Source organism: Suillus fuscotomentosus (genome assembly GCF_016647785.1).
Source record: "Suillus fuscotomentosus strain FC203 chromosome Unknown F5891scaffold_4, whole genome shotgun sequence".
Taxonomy (NCBI): domain Eukaryota; kingdom Fungi; phylum Basidiomycota; class Agaricomycetes; order Boletales; family Suillaceae; genus Suillus; species Suillus fuscotomentosus.
The window spans coordinates 1,080,320-1,093,972 of NW_024539516.1; the positions used below are offsets into that span (position 1 = coordinate 1,080,320).

The window sequence follows — 13,653 nt, forward strand, 5'->3', positions numbered from 1 at the left end:
TCCTCTAACTTACCATCGATTTCGCCAGCCTCGATGTGCTTGTGTACCACGTTTCTAGACGTCGTTGATCATCCGAGGTTCTATTACATGAGTTGGGACTATCTAGTAAGGATGTGAGTACAAAAACCTTGTTTGGATTACATCCTGAATGAAGTTCAGATACTATATGACCTGTAGTCGGTACAATATTACTTGGGGCTAGTTTGACGATGTAATATGCTTTGCCGCAACTGCAGCCCTTGACGTCACCTCAATGACCTCGAGCTGATTCGATCCATGATACTATGTAGATAAAAATCGGTAAATCGCACTTCTTGAAGAATGGGAAGAACTTACAAAATAAATTCTGTCCGCATCAATCCATATCCTTTCAAAACCACGATATCCGAATGTTCTGTCTTGGTCCAACATAACCTCGACATATGGCAGGGATGTCGTTAAGCTCTCCGCCAACTTGAAGCTCTCTCCCGTCCGTGACTCTGTGATTTCTATCGTAGATGGCTCTTTCATGACTCGTCCTAGACCTTGTCGACGCTCGACAGCTAACGGGCTGAAGTCCATCACACGCAATCTATACTTTTGGGGGGAATGCCAGATGCCAGTCGTCTCATCTGCAGGAAATGCCAACAAGACTCGATTTCCACCAACGGAAATATTGTAACGGCTCGGTGTCTGGAATACACGAGCATTCAAAGGGCCCCAGTTTTTCCACGGTATTGCTTCTAGTATTCCTTCAAACAACTTGAGATCGAAGAAAATCGTGGTGGAAATGATGAATATGAGACTCGGAGAGAATGTGACAATTGATAATAGCTGATGTTCAGGGTCCAAAGCCCACATCGTTTGTTGGGCTAGTTTCTGGGGTTGCGAGGTATGTGCAATATCATCCATTGAGTATATGCACTGTATTCTCGTCAGTGATACAGGCAACAAGAAGCAAGCCAGTAACTGCGGCGCCTTGGACGTGTCCTCGATTAAATAGAGCTTCATGTCATCACTAAAAACAAGCAACCTGTCGTTTCCGAGGAAGCAAAAATCAATTGCTTCCTCACACGCTGGGTTTATTGTAGCACTGAGGATGCTCTAAATCAAGTGTCAACAAGTCTTTCAACTATTTCGGACCAAAGCTCACACTGGACGTTGCTGAGTGCTGCCAGTCCCAAATCTGCAACCCCCATAGCCTCTCGTCAAAGTATTCATAAGTGATCTGTCGGGAGTGCCACAGAGCGATATGTCTTCCGAAACACTTGAGTTTTAATTTCCCCAAGTCTGTTGAAGTGCGATTACCGCTCGGAATTCCAGGCAGCTCTGATCGAAATAATGTACGTCCAATAGCTTGAGGGTGGATACCTCCCACATCCAGGGTCCCGAGGTCGATATAGATCCTCTCGTCATCCCACTGGAAATCATCGTCGACAGTGGCATACACGACAGCAATTAGATTTTGCGCTGGGTCCATGAGCACATCGAAGCCGTATGCATTGGGATCTGAACGTAACGACATCGGAGACCCATTACGCTCGATTGTGTATTGGGAAGGTTTCGGCAGTATTGAAAAAATTGTGGTCGAGTCATGATGTCGCTCCCACAGGCAAAGGTGACCATTGACAACCCACATTTTGTTATGAACTGGTATGGAGACTGTTTTGAGAGAGTGGATATCAAAGTTGAACCATGCGTGGGCGTTATCCCTCAGGAGTTGTAGGCGCTTGGAAATAGAAGTGCGATTGTCAGAAGTGTGAGGGATAGGGAGGAGATGTTGACCACCGAGCTCAACAATGTACTGAAGCTCGGAGCACGATGTGTACGCCTGGCGAAGGGCCTTGCATACCTGAAAGACACCTGTCAGTCCTGACAACATCGATTAGCAAATTATAGCTCACGAATGTACATCGAAGAATGTCTCGATAAGGAAGAAAACTCAGTATATGAGACTGGAGTTCTTCAGCAAGAGACTGGAGCTGGTTTGTGGGCTTTGTTTCCTGTTGTAACATCATTAGAACAATTTGAAGCTGAGCCGATCAGTCTGGATGCACTCCACAGGGCCCAAACACTTCCCCACAAACACAACGTCACGCACAGAAGGCTACTAGTGGCAAAGTCTAAGTCGATGTCGAGGTCTTTTCTAGAGAACAAACGATTAGCCTATGAAGAATTATTCGCGCAGAGGACACTGCGAAAGATTCGGCCTGGAAAACTAGAACAGTTTTCAACCGATTTATGTCTGATCGCTCATGGCATCCGGTAAGACTTGCCAGTAGTTGCAAAAACATATGGGTTGACATGATCATGATGGGCTCTGCAGTTCTGCTTGCTTAGTGGACACGTTCGCTGTGCAGGACCCCATTAACTTGTTTTCCCATGTGCTGGCTAACTTGCAGTCGAAGGTACGTTTTGATCACCGGGCACTCACTACGATTTATCGAAGGCGGATGAACCAGAGTGCAACTTTCGCTGACGTTGTCCATTGGTACGATCCTTCGTCACTTCAGTCGTTCATCGTAAACTCTCGCATATTGCAAGCCTTCGCTCGGACATTGTTGGAGGACAATGCGGCGGTCACATACGTTCTCCTTGATACGTTCCCTACACTGGTGAGTACTATGTAGACAACGAACGTAGAACACCTTAACCTCTCAATACTTCCTGGCAGCTGAATAGCACGCCAACGACAGTGCTGGACATTATATGCGTCATGAATGCAGACATGCTAGAATCTCAAGCCAATGTCTCATTTTCCTTCGTCGATGGTTTGACACAGGACAATCTTGTTCCTCTGGCTGCAACTTTGATCGGTTATCCAGTCGCATATGTTCCTATCTCGGCTAATCAGACTTCATTCCTGAGCCGACAACCTTTGGACGTTTATGAAGCAATGGTTGTCCCAGCGACGTCGTGTACATCTTCCTCACCAAGCTCTAATCAGTCGCATACTCTACTCAAGTTCTCCTGCCCGTGTCTACTTGCGGAGACGAACCCTGAATTATTTCCGGAACGCGTTACAAAACGCCTCCAATCGCAGTTTCGACAAAGCCTTTTTTCCATTGGGTCATCGCTCTTGGTTCATCATCACGTAGAGGTTATGGACCGTGTCGCGCTTTAAATATCTCTCCAAAGATGATGATGCAAAGATATGTAATCCTAATTAATCGACATCAACATTGACAATCTTGATGTCTTCAAATGGCTTGTCCATCTTATTCGTCTTCACGTTTTCGATATTATGAATGACCTCCAGTCCAGAGATAGCGCGACCGAAAATCGTGTGCTTCTTGTCCAACCATGGAGTGGCTGTAGTGGTAATGAAGAACTGCGAGCCGTTTGTGTTAGGACCTGCGTTTGCCATGCTGATGGTATACGGGCTGTAATGTAGTCAATCAACCATGAAATCTTGACTGAGCCAAGCGCCAAATAATTACCGGTCATGTTTCAAATCTGGGGAGAACTCATCTTCAAATTCCCTGTCCCAAATTGACGTCCCCCCTGTGCCATCGCCCAATGGGTCTCCAGTCTGGATCATGAACTTCGGAATGACCCGGTGGAAAATGACACCCTCGAAATAACCGCTCCGTGCGTGGCCCACAAAGTTCTCCACAGCTTTTGGAGATTGCTGGGGAAATAGGCGCATATGTATGTCGCCCATGGAAGTGTGAATCACTGCAGATGAAGCCAAAGGTGATGGTCCTGATTTGGTGAGGGCAGTCGCAGAGGCAATGGACTGTTCTTCACGCGTCGGCCGTTCATTAAAGACGTCTCTGTCGTGTATTTTGCTGTCTCTGTGATGCAGATATGAACACGTAGCAAGGTCAAATGGTAAAGTACTTACTCTGGTTCGGATCGGGTAAAAAGATAAAAACGCTGGCGTTTATACCCTGTGCAAAAGAGGGTCGGGTCTCGAATACCCTTGTTGGCAAGCATTGGATTTGCAGACGCTGTCATCGCCTATAAAAGTTGCTTGTCAGTGTTCCTCAATCATCAATAGGTACATACAGGTGCTAGCCCTTTCTTTGCAGGCGCTCCCTGGTACAATGCAAGGTTCATCCATCGAACTGATTCATCCTTTCCCTGTAGCCGCACAACACGGTTCGTCACCGTGTTGACCACTAAGAAACAGTAACATATCAGTTTTGAGTCTGCCAAACAGAAGTCACTCCCAACTTTTGATTCCGAGTAAGGTCGGATATAGGACAAATGCCCCACTTTCGTCCCACACTACATTGGTCGACATTGCAGGAATTCGTCCGTCGGGGCCTGGCATCTCAAGCTCCCTTTCCACTGCCAGCCGCCTACCAAACTCCATGTCCTCTACGCGATGGATTGAGGTACTGGCCTGTTGCATTTCCTGGATTGCTGTCAACGATTCGTCGTACTTCCGAGTCAGTTTGCCTTTCAAGAAGGAAAATATGCGGATTTGGCGATCTGGAAGAGAAAATGTAACAAAGGAAGAGGAATCGGGTGAAAGCGTTATGCAAGCAGGGACTGATTTTGTCTAGATAAAAGTCAGCGAATGCTACAAGATGGAAATTTTAACTTACCTTTTTGAACTCGTAGAGGTCCGTCGAAGACTTCAATGACCACATGTCTGGTATATTTCGTGGTGGCTCGAAAGGCTCAAACGGTTGCCAGTACTCAACGAAACCGTTTTCATCACCAGAGATCACAGTATCATAGCGGTCGCTGTACTGAAGGAATGACCGTCACATCAGGCGCTTCTTCAAATAGGGTAGACTCACTGTCATTAAATGCACAGGGAAACGATGAAGTTTTTCGATTGTTAGTAGTGGGGAATCATTACCGCGACCATCATAAAGCCGTATGGTACCCGTCCCTTGCTCCGAGCTATATACTGTGTTAGAAGTTAACCAGGAAATTGCACAAGATACTCACACAGCCAGCAGGCCTTGTGCTTGCCCTCGTCTATGTACCCAACAGCACGCATGAGGGGTAAACCCGAGCTTTATCATGTTTATCATGTCTGTTTACTAGTCAGCGCCAAGATAAATAAATGTGGGCCACTTGCGCACCGTAGTTGAGCACATCGAACACTTTTGCAGACCCATCTTCCGAGATACTGGCAAAAAGCTGTCCATCTGCACTTGATGATACTCCAGTTATGGGGCTCATGTGTGCACGGAAGTGTTTCACAAATTCGATGCCCTCGTCCTGCTTCTTCCAGAATTTTAGATGTCCGTCAACCGACGTAGTGATGATAAAGTCTGTCCTGTTCCGAGATTGAGATACTCGCTCCATAGATATTCTCTCGGACTTACTTTGTGACAATAACGAAGCTCAGGGAGTCACGATGCATGTAGCTTTTGTAGTACTGTTCTGCATCTGGGAGGTGGTCAAGGTACAGTTTCTCGTGAGGGACCACTAGCATTGAATTGTAAGTCAATGATTCATAGACTGATAATCGTGCGACTCACCTCTGCGCTTCCTTTTGAATCCACCATTTGCGCTCGCAGGTAGAGGCATAGGACCAACATCATCATCGCTGTCGTCCTGGTTTATGGCTGCGTCGGCAGCTGGCATGGGACTATCTTCACCATCCTGCAGACGACCTGTATCATCGTCCGAGTTTCTACCACGCTTTCCGAGTACGGTTATATCCTGCTCTGTGTCAGACATGAAATCCAGTGACCGTAAGTAACCAGTGAGCGAGAATGAGAATTCCCCCACGTGATTGTTCTCAATGTGGACGCGTTTGTTTGGATCCAAAGCCTTTGCCAAACAACCGCTACCTCACAAACCACGTCTCAATAACATGTCTGACAGCCCAGATGACTTCCTCAACAGCGTCGAAGGGGAGATTGCTTTCTTCCGATCAGTAATGAAGGCTCGGCCCGTTGGCCTCCACAAGCATTTTCACGTATTAGCCATTCGCAATGCAGTACACAATGAAACTGGTCGTGTACTACCCGTCGAGAGTATTTGGGCAAAGTTGAAACTCTGTTATGATCTTGATGCACTAGAGACAGCGGTGAGCTGCACAGCGCTTTCAGTTTTGTTTTTACTTGTCTCAGTATGCGCCAGGAAATTGATGGTTTCGACACGCCAACCTCGAGCCAGAATTCAACACCACACCTCGTACGATCCCCTTCGCCTTCTCAGAATCTCTCACGACATCCTTTCTTTCGAGATGAATATTCTCTTCCTAATGATGATGCTTTCAATAATATCATCTCAGAGCGTCGGCTACGTGCAACGGCCTCCCTTCCATCTTCAACGCCTGCACCATCCCCGCGCCAGCCCAGTAAACCGAAAAAAACCAAGACCACGAAACGTAGTAAAAGCAAGGCGGACATGGCTGGCCTAGTAGGTGGCGATAGCGACAGCAGTGCGCTCACGCAGGAGAGTGGAGACGAGGGCGCTGGGATCACCCCTAGCGTCAGTCACAGGCACGGACGCAGGCACGGACTATGAAGAGGACAACCCGGACGTGCAAGAAACATCACCTGGTAAATTCTTCTTTTCGCTCCTCCCTTATTCTCGGCTGATGTATACAGGTCAATCAAAAGTGGGACGAGGGCGTGTCAAGCAGCTTGCTCGAGGAGGGGCGGTAGGACGAGCCAGGGCAGGGTCAGCGAGCAATGCCCGGGGAAGCAAGAAACGAAAGAAGTAGCATTTCGTGTTCATTATCATATTTGCTTATCATGCCTCTACCCGCCTGCTCTAACGATGACAGGCATACCCTTACCAGAGGTGCAATGTTGTATTCAATATTGTAAGTGCCGTTGCCAATACTAACGCCGACTTTAGCATTGCGAACACAGGTGCATTCGATTGAGGCTGAGATACAGGCAAGTTCACTGTTGCCCACTTCAACCAGGCAGACCGGAATGGGCAGGTTCATGAACATAGAAGACGGACATAAACTTTAGCCAAAGTTATGCATAATCTACATACGTAGATGTTATCTTCTACTCGTGTCTGCAACAGACGTGTAGGAGAAGTGCGTTCGTCTCCTCGACCCGGTATCTAATCTCAAAGGAACTCCTGAAAAAAGACGATTCATATAACCTGATGCAAAATTAGCGACACAGCATTGATATAATCAATCTACGGAAACATCCATCTTCACAATCCCCTCTTCTATTGTTGACCGCTTGTTCTTTCTCTCGGCTATAAACGCGTCGATCTGTGCTTTAAGTTCCACATCTACCCATATCACGTCAAACTTGGCAAATACGCATTACAAAAAAAACGTACTGGGGATAACATCCTCTACCACCAACGGCACCCGGTTGAAAGGATCTTTGGAGTCAGAGAGCAGATGAGACCGAATAGTCGAGCGGTCTATGACGACGCGAGAAGATGGAAGCGTGACTGGATCACGCATGATCGTGGCCATGAGAGGGTCTGATGAATTCGCCGTAAGCCTTTTTCCATGACGAGGTACAAGAGAAAAAAACCAACCTAAAAACTCATCCGGTATCTCACCCAAATCTTCCTCCGCCTCAATCGTAGTTTTCATCTCCTCCACCTTGGACACAAAAGACCTCACAACCCCAATCTCAGTCTCGGTTTTCAACGGCACCCGTCTAGCAGTCTCCATCGCCGCCTCAAACAGCTCCTTCCTATAACTCCTTCCGTCATTTGCAACAGCTCTCACAAACTCTTCTTGATCACTGAGGTTGATGTACACTTGCAGAATATCGCTCAGGAGCTGACGGGGATTGAACTTGTATTTCTCTGGGTCTTGCACCCTCAGCTCGCCGCACTTGGGCCCAACGAGCGCATCGAGGTTGTAATCCAGCATAGCCGCGAGTTTGTCCACGATTTCGGGCATCATGAATGGCCCCTTAGTTTCTGCTGTGAAATCCTTCAAGAGACCGACGGTGGACCTGCCCAGCGTGGTATACCCAGATGCATGTCGCTCGAGGCCGCGGAGCGCACCTTCGCGTTCACGTCGGTACTGCTGAGGACGAGCGTTCCAAGCGGTTTGATCGCGCATCTCTGTCTGGATGTTGTGGATCTGCGTGAGCTCGCTGAGAGACTCATCCATGAGATAGGTAACGTCGTTGATCATGAGGTTGATGAACCGGATAAATTTGTCGACATTCCTGGAGGATAACATTGGTCTTGCGTGAATATCACGAGGGAAAATAACATACTGAGCTTCCTTATTCAAGGCATCTCTGTGAACAGGATTATCCCAAACCGCTTTCAGAATGTAAGCGATATTCCTCCTCGCGTCTGAGATATCGATGTCCTCAGATTCTATCAATTCATGAAAAAATCTCACTCACTGAATTTGTCATAAAACTGCGAACTAGCACCCGTTTGTTCGACCTCTGAAGATATCATGAACAACGTTCATCCAGCTTTTGACGACAAGACATACCGATATAGAAATGAGTCAATGCCGGTATCAAGTTCTTGAGCGCGACGGGATGCGTGTTCAGCGTGTGTCCCAAAATCCCGTGTCTGTCATTTGCGTACGGCAACACACCATAAAATACCGCCTGTCTCATTCCCAACGTCAGCGATTTTTTTACGGCAGCAAGCGAAGGGAGGAAACGCACCTCGTTGATCTTAGCTTTCAAGAAAGGGTTCTTGATGTACCATGTCGAAGTAAGGAACGTCAGCGCAAAGATCACAAGCTCGTCCTTCCCAGACAAGTCAAGACTCTCTGGCGAGTGCCTTCAAGTCCATCAGCTCCCATGCGCACTTGACAAGAGTGATAAAAACATACCGCACGACAAACAAAAAGAACTCTACCACATCCTCAATAATAAACTCCGGAAGGACTCGGAATGTCATCGGAACGTCCTTCGAAAGGGGCAATCTATTGCGCATCAGTCATCACGCCAAACAAAACCTCTCAAAAGCTGAGAAACGCACTCAACGACGGGATTCGGATGCGTCCCCCGCGGATCGACGCTCCGGATCAACCAAGTCGACGCAAAGCTCGTGAACCCTACATACCGGAACACGAGCTCAGGATCAAGCAACTGGACACGGTACGCAAGTTGTTGAGATTGGATCTTTGACATTTCATTCTTTTTTTTCGTACAAGATATTGTTACACTCAAGCCATGGGTTAGAGTGCACGAGAAAATACTCACCTTGACGTTCTCGATGGTGGCTTGCACGTGCGCTTGTTGAGGTGTCTACAGATACAACATGAGTTCATTATACATAAACGGTAGAAGTGATCATCAAAGAAAAAATACGCACCCCCATCCACGACCCATCCCCAGCAATCATATCATGGTGCCTTTGGTAATCATCAAGTGTCTTCCCCAAGTCTTCGTACACCTGTATCGTGCGTATGTATCCATAGTGTCCCAGTGCATTGCAGAGATAGAAAATGTCGGAGATGAAGTTGAGCGTTGCGGCTGAGGCGATTAAAGTAATAGTGTTTGGGTGAGGCGTGTGCGAGCACATAGTTGCATTACGTGTTGATTTATTTTGGTTTTATAGAGGATAGGCATCAGTAGGAAATCGTGTGCTAAGGTGTAGAACACCCACCCTTCGACTTGCTCTCCTCGACCCATTGCGCAGCTTCATCGCTTGTCGCTTTGATCCTCGTCTCCTCCTTTAGATCGATTCGGGTAGATACTGAAAAATAATAGGGATCTATGCGGTTCATCTGTGGTCACAGAGCAATACACAAAATGTGCACGACCACGCAATGACGTTTACAGTAGTAGAAAGATAGCAGCAAGATGAGGGAGACTGGAATCCATTGAGAAACTAAACGAACAAACCTTTGTATATCTCGCGTCCATAAAGGGCTCCGCGAATCTCAGCAACACGCTCTGTAGATTGACCATGAAGCTGTCCGACGCGACGGTATCAGGCTCAACCTGCACATGTGTTGATTAGCATCCCACTGCGCAGGAGGAAAAATAATCGTACCTGCATTCCTGCGCGTTTTACGTTGAGACGCACTACTGTCGCAAAGTATTCTAATACCCGCTCACGCGCTTCGGGAGATGTGCGCACGAGGGTGTTAAATATTTGAAAGAGGGAGGACTGAATCACGGGTGCAAATGAAAGGACGCGAAGATGAGCAAAACCATACAAGGAAGTGTAAACCAAAATCACTCACCTGCAAACTCTTCAACGTCCCTCTCAAACTTGCATTCGACGAGTCCACATCCGCACGACTGCGTTTCGTCGGGTCGCTAAAGTATATTTGCGCAATACCTGGCTGTTGGTGTACGACGTATGTCAGACACATCATCATTCACACGCCTCACCGTACAATACTCACCCACTCCCGACTGAACGTCCCCAGCCTAAGCAGCGGGCTCATAAGAGACAGCCTCTCAAAGTTTGCAGCCGTCACTTCCACCCCGAAACCCTCGCCGAGCCATTGCGGCATTCTCGTGATCATCTCTGCGATGGGCTTTACTCCGACGAGGGCTTCCATGCCTCCTATGACACCACGCCATGCGGAGTCCCCACCGCTTCCACCAATGCCCTCCGATGGTATGGTAAGGGTGTGCGCGACGAGAGTGTGGACGAGGGTGCTTAGCGTGGTTAAAAGTTCATCCTAACGAATATATAAGTTTAAGCTGGGGCTTGAGGAGCAGACAATGAACGTATGTGTTCTACGATGAAATGTTTTGAAATAAAAGTACACGCACTGGGTCTGCGAAGCGAACGACAAGGTCCTGCAAGAATAGCTGAACCTCTGTGGGAGCTAGCGTGGTTTGAGACGTGGCTTGTAGATGCGTACAGAGGCGTAGATAGGGCAGAGAGGGAGAGCAAGGGTGAGAGTAGCTCGCGTGACCCAAGAGTTGATAGTGGACGACTATGCATTCAAGAGAAGGCAAAGTTGGGACAGGTGAAAAAGGAAAAGAGTAATTACTGAGCGACGCATCAATTAGATGGAAAGAACGCACTCAGCGGGTTGTGGAAACATCTCCGGATCCTGCAGGTTAAGGCCTATGTAACTGATAATGAGGTCTCTGAGCTGATTCAGGAGTGCGGTGGCTTGCTGGGTTTCAGAGACGGGGTTCTAGAATCTTGTGAGATGATTTATGAGGGTGTAGAAGAGTGAAAGCACCTTCTTGAGTAAAATTGATCTGGCAGTGTTGATACGCTTCCAGCAGCCTACAAGGTACTCGAAAACGGACTGAGGAGGGAGAGAGGCGAGCACTGAGACATATTCGAGGTCGTCGCTGTATTTATGACTTTGTTAGTGATCACTTAGGACTCAGGCGGTGATCAAGCGCAAACGTTTGAATAGGATCAATGAGATATGAATGTGAACGATAAAGGGCGATCAAAGGAAGAAACTTACGACATGGCCTGCGCATTAAGCTCGAGGCGAGTGATGAGGAGTCGATCCACGATATCGTTCGTAAGAGTCATATGAGCTAATAAAGCTACATTAGTTAAACAAGTGGATTTATAGAAAAGACGTACGGTGACCCTCAGACTCGAGCTCAACCTGAAGATGCTTGAGCCACACGAGATCATACTCGTTTGCCTCTGCAGTTGATTTCTATTCATTGATGAGGTACAACTGCTACAGCAGAGAAGTGAAGAGCATACACTAAGTGTAACCTTGAGGACTGTAGATATTGTGTCGTTCTCCCATGTCTGATAATCAATTTTGGGAGCAGGTGCGGTGGGCTTCCTCTTCACAGAAACATTGCGTTGAGGGGGCGGGGTTGTTGATTGAGGTGGAATAAAAGGAGGTTTTGGTTTTGGTTGGGGAAGCTGGGCTATGGTGGTTGAAGGCCCGGGAGAGGCAGGTGAAGGAGTTGGTGAATTAGACGTAGATCCTGCCTGCAACTTTGCAAGGCGCTTTGCTCGAATCTGTTGCACAAACGATCAATTATCTTCACCATGAATAAATAAAGTAACCATACACGATCAGCATCAGTGGGTTCGCTCATCGTCCAGATCGTCAACCGTAAATACTGAACACTGCCTAGCAGATGCCCTCAGGCTTTAAATCAACACGTGACTAGAGTCCAACTTTATCCCCTTTAAGCCGTCTCCTTGATTTTATCACGCTCTTCGATTCACGAGCGTTTCGGAGAGCGCTCACAGAGACAAAAGCAAGAAAGAGTTAATATTTTGACGTATCAGTTGCTTTCGCGCCGATGATCAGCCGTCTATTCGAAGTAAGTATTGGTATATTTGAAGTAAAAGTACTCTTTAGGCTTTTTTTTTTTAGCACTGACAGCCCTCTCTACCCAAGCACGCAGTACGTATTGTCCACCCTGGTATTTAGTTATAACTTATTGTACATCCATACAAGCGCCAAAGATTCCACCACGGTAAAAAAGGCGAAAAGTGATGGTCGAAACTCCCGACCGTGTCTGGATCATTGTGATTTGTGGTTTTTCGCATACCTCCACGCGAATTCCATCAGTATTGCCCCAATGCAGATGGCGTATATGACTAACCAGAGCGCGGTGATGACGCGGCAGACGGTATTCTGGAAGTTAAAGCCTGATATCAACATCGCTGCGCACGAAATAGCACATGAGGACTCAGAGAGAGCACTGAATTAGCGGAGCTCACCGAATATGAAACAATTCAGGGATATGCCAACAAATAATATGGGCATGATGATTGATAACAGGTAGGAAAAAAGGAAGTAACCGCCTGTCCTAAGTTGCTGATAAGATGTCAGCCGATGTCATGGGTAAAGCAGGAATGCTCTTACTTCTCGACTCCACTGCTGATCAGTGTGTAGCCAGCGAATCATACTCAAACCAGATGTCAACACTGCAATCATGGCCAGCATGAGTGACATGAAGAGTAGGAAATAGGTTGCAAGTGTGGAATAGTTAAAGTAAGGCACAGGAGAACCTGTGGACACGAAAACGCCACTTGTTGCGAGAAGCAGGCTCGCCTTGAACCATGTCAGCGGCTGTTTGAATTCGGGGAGTTGAATAACTTACTACGGAGACAGTGTTGGACAGGATAGAGCATAACTTTTTCCTCACGTCCTCAAATTCTTCTTTGGATTGTAGGGACTCCCAGTGGTCTTCGAGATCAGCGCGTCCGAGTGCCAAAAAAAAAGTACTCTCGTGAAAGAAGACGCGTCACGAAGAGATGCAGGGATTGTTTGCTCTTCGGTAAGTGCTCTTGCATCAGGGGTCCCGTAGAACGTGCGAACTTCTGAAATAATCGTGTTTTAATAGGTTTAAACGAGTTGAATCAATAATCGCACTCGGCCCAGGCCGAGTCCACTGGTCTGTGCGCACCTTCGTCACGTCTGACGTACACCTGTGACCAGGTCTCCTAAACGTTGGTAGCACAGACTTCTAGATGAACTAATCTTTCGTCTTCGCGGTCATCCAACGTTGAGCACCATCTGCTCGCGCACACTCTGCGCCATAATTTAAGCTATTTATTGAATTTCGTTTTACAACTTCAATTCGGTCATAACCTCCATGTCCAGTTCGCAAAATGTCTCATCTAACACTCTCTCTGGACCCGGACAAGAAGGGTCTTCGGCTCAAACCAACCCTTCAGGATCGTCTTTATCCCAACAAGAGTTGGTGGAGAGGTGCCTCAACGTTGTCGAAAACTACAAGCATGCCATCATTTCTAAACAAGAAGCTTTCATCTCAATCACGAAGGCTATCGCATCAGCATCAAACGAAGCCACGGACCAAGCGGAGTCTTTCATTGCGACTCCGTACTTCGATATGCTCGAAGAATGGTCCAGAGATC

The 13,653-nt window shown here is 47.3% G+C and overlaps 6 protein-coding genes across 6 annotated transcripts; 2 read left to right on the top strand and 4 right to left on the bottom strand.

Annotated features, from left to right (window-relative positions):
* Positions 1–198: 198 nt before the first annotated feature.
* F5891DRAFT_1182153 (uncharacterized protein) lies at positions 199–1,994 on the bottom strand (the record flags this gene model as incomplete). Its single annotated transcript, XM_041366124.1, has 4 exons — positions 199–282; positions 337–1,083; positions 1,133–1,831; positions 1,884–1,994. 4 exons carry the CDS (start codon positions 1,992–1,994, stop codon positions 199–201), a joined length of 1,641 nt encoding a protein of 546 aa, XP_041232316.1.
* Positions 1,995–2,110: 116 nt separating this feature from the next.
* F5891DRAFT_1182154 (uncharacterized protein) lies at positions 2,111–3,103 on the top strand (the record flags this gene model as incomplete). Its single annotated transcript, XM_041366125.1, has 4 exons — positions 2,111–2,244; positions 2,306–2,387; positions 2,442–2,594; positions 2,654–3,103. 4 exons carry the CDS (start codon positions 2,111–2,113, stop codon positions 3,101–3,103), a joined length of 819 nt encoding a protein of 272 aa, XP_041232317.1.
* Positions 3,104–3,145: 42 nt separating this feature from the next.
* On the bottom strand, positions 3,146–5,628 carry F5891DRAFT_1182155 (uncharacterized protein; the record flags this gene model as incomplete). The annotated part of the gene is made up of 11 exons (XM_041366126.1): positions 3,146–3,362; positions 3,420–3,776; positions 3,827–3,942; positions 3,991–4,103; positions 4,159–4,489; positions 4,536–4,682; positions 4,734–4,839; positions 4,888–4,975; positions 5,025–5,221; positions 5,271–5,373; positions 5,427–5,628. 11 exons carry the CDS (start codon positions 5,626–5,628, stop codon positions 3,146–3,148), a joined length of 1,977 nt encoding a protein of 658 aa, XP_041232318.1.
* A 108-nt stretch (positions 5,629–5,736) lies between these two features.
* Positions 5,737–6,622, top strand: F5891DRAFT_1161660 (uncharacterized protein; the record flags this gene model as incomplete). The annotated part of the gene is given in 4 exon segments (XM_041365262.1): positions 5,737–5,980; positions 6,034–6,391; positions 6,411–6,458; positions 6,507–6,622. 4 exon segments carry the CDS (start codon positions 5,765–5,767, stop codon positions 6,620–6,622), a joined length of 738 nt encoding a protein of 245 aa, XP_041232319.1. The 5' UTR covers positions 5,737–5,764.
* A 432-nt stretch (positions 6,623–7,054) lies between these two features.
* On the bottom strand, positions 7,055–11,858 carry F5891DRAFT_1125549 (ubiquitin elongating factor core-domain-containing protein; the record flags this gene model as incomplete). The annotated part of the gene is made up of 23 exons (XM_041363977.1): positions 7,055–7,158; positions 7,210–7,359; positions 7,417–8,063; positions 8,115–8,220; positions 8,345–8,465; positions 8,526–8,643; positions 8,696–8,788; positions 8,845–9,002; positions 9,069–9,113; positions 9,181–9,341; positions 9,475–9,595; positions 9,714–9,812; positions 9,865–9,981; positions 10,058–10,159; positions 10,223–10,504; positions 10,599–10,643; positions 10,672–10,765; positions 10,857–10,972; positions 11,021–11,135; positions 11,258–11,333; positions 11,383–11,461; positions 11,512–11,778; positions 11,808–11,858. The coding sequence occupies 23 exons, from the start codon at positions 11,856–11,858 to the stop codon at positions 7,055–7,057; spliced, it is 3,267 nt and encodes a 1,088-aa protein (XP_041232320.1).
* A 162-nt stretch (positions 11,859–12,020) lies between these two features.
* F5891DRAFT_1003577 (uncharacterized protein) lies at positions 12,021–13,098 on the bottom strand. Its single transcript, XM_041360315.1, has 4 exons — positions 12,876–13,098; positions 12,638–12,826; positions 12,493–12,589; positions 12,021–12,435 (listed from the first exon to the last, which is right to left on the bottom strand). The coding sequence occupies exons 2-4, from the start codon at positions 12,725–12,727 to the stop codon at positions 12,293–12,295; spliced, it is 330 nt and encodes a 109-aa protein (XP_041232321.1). The 5' UTR covers positions 12,728–12,826; positions 12,876–13,098; the 3' UTR covers positions 12,021–12,292.
* Between the last annotated feature and the right edge of the window lie 555 nt (positions 13,099–13,653).

Excerpts from the sequence above, each read along its gene's own strand:
- F5891DRAFT_1003577 (XM_041360315.1), bottom strand. The coding sequence starts at position 12,727 with ATGTCACTCATGCTGGCCATGATTGCAGTGTTGACATCTGGTTTGAGT. Across the intron at positions 12,590-12,637 it reads ATCAGCAGTGGAGTCGAGAA|CAACTTAGGACAGGCGGTTA; the intron begins GTAAGAGCATTC and ends ACATCTTATCAG. Across the intron at positions 12,436-12,492 it reads CCTGAATTGTTTCATATTCG|CGATGTTGATATCAGGCTTT; the intron begins GTGAGCTCCGCT and ends TTTCGTGCGCAG.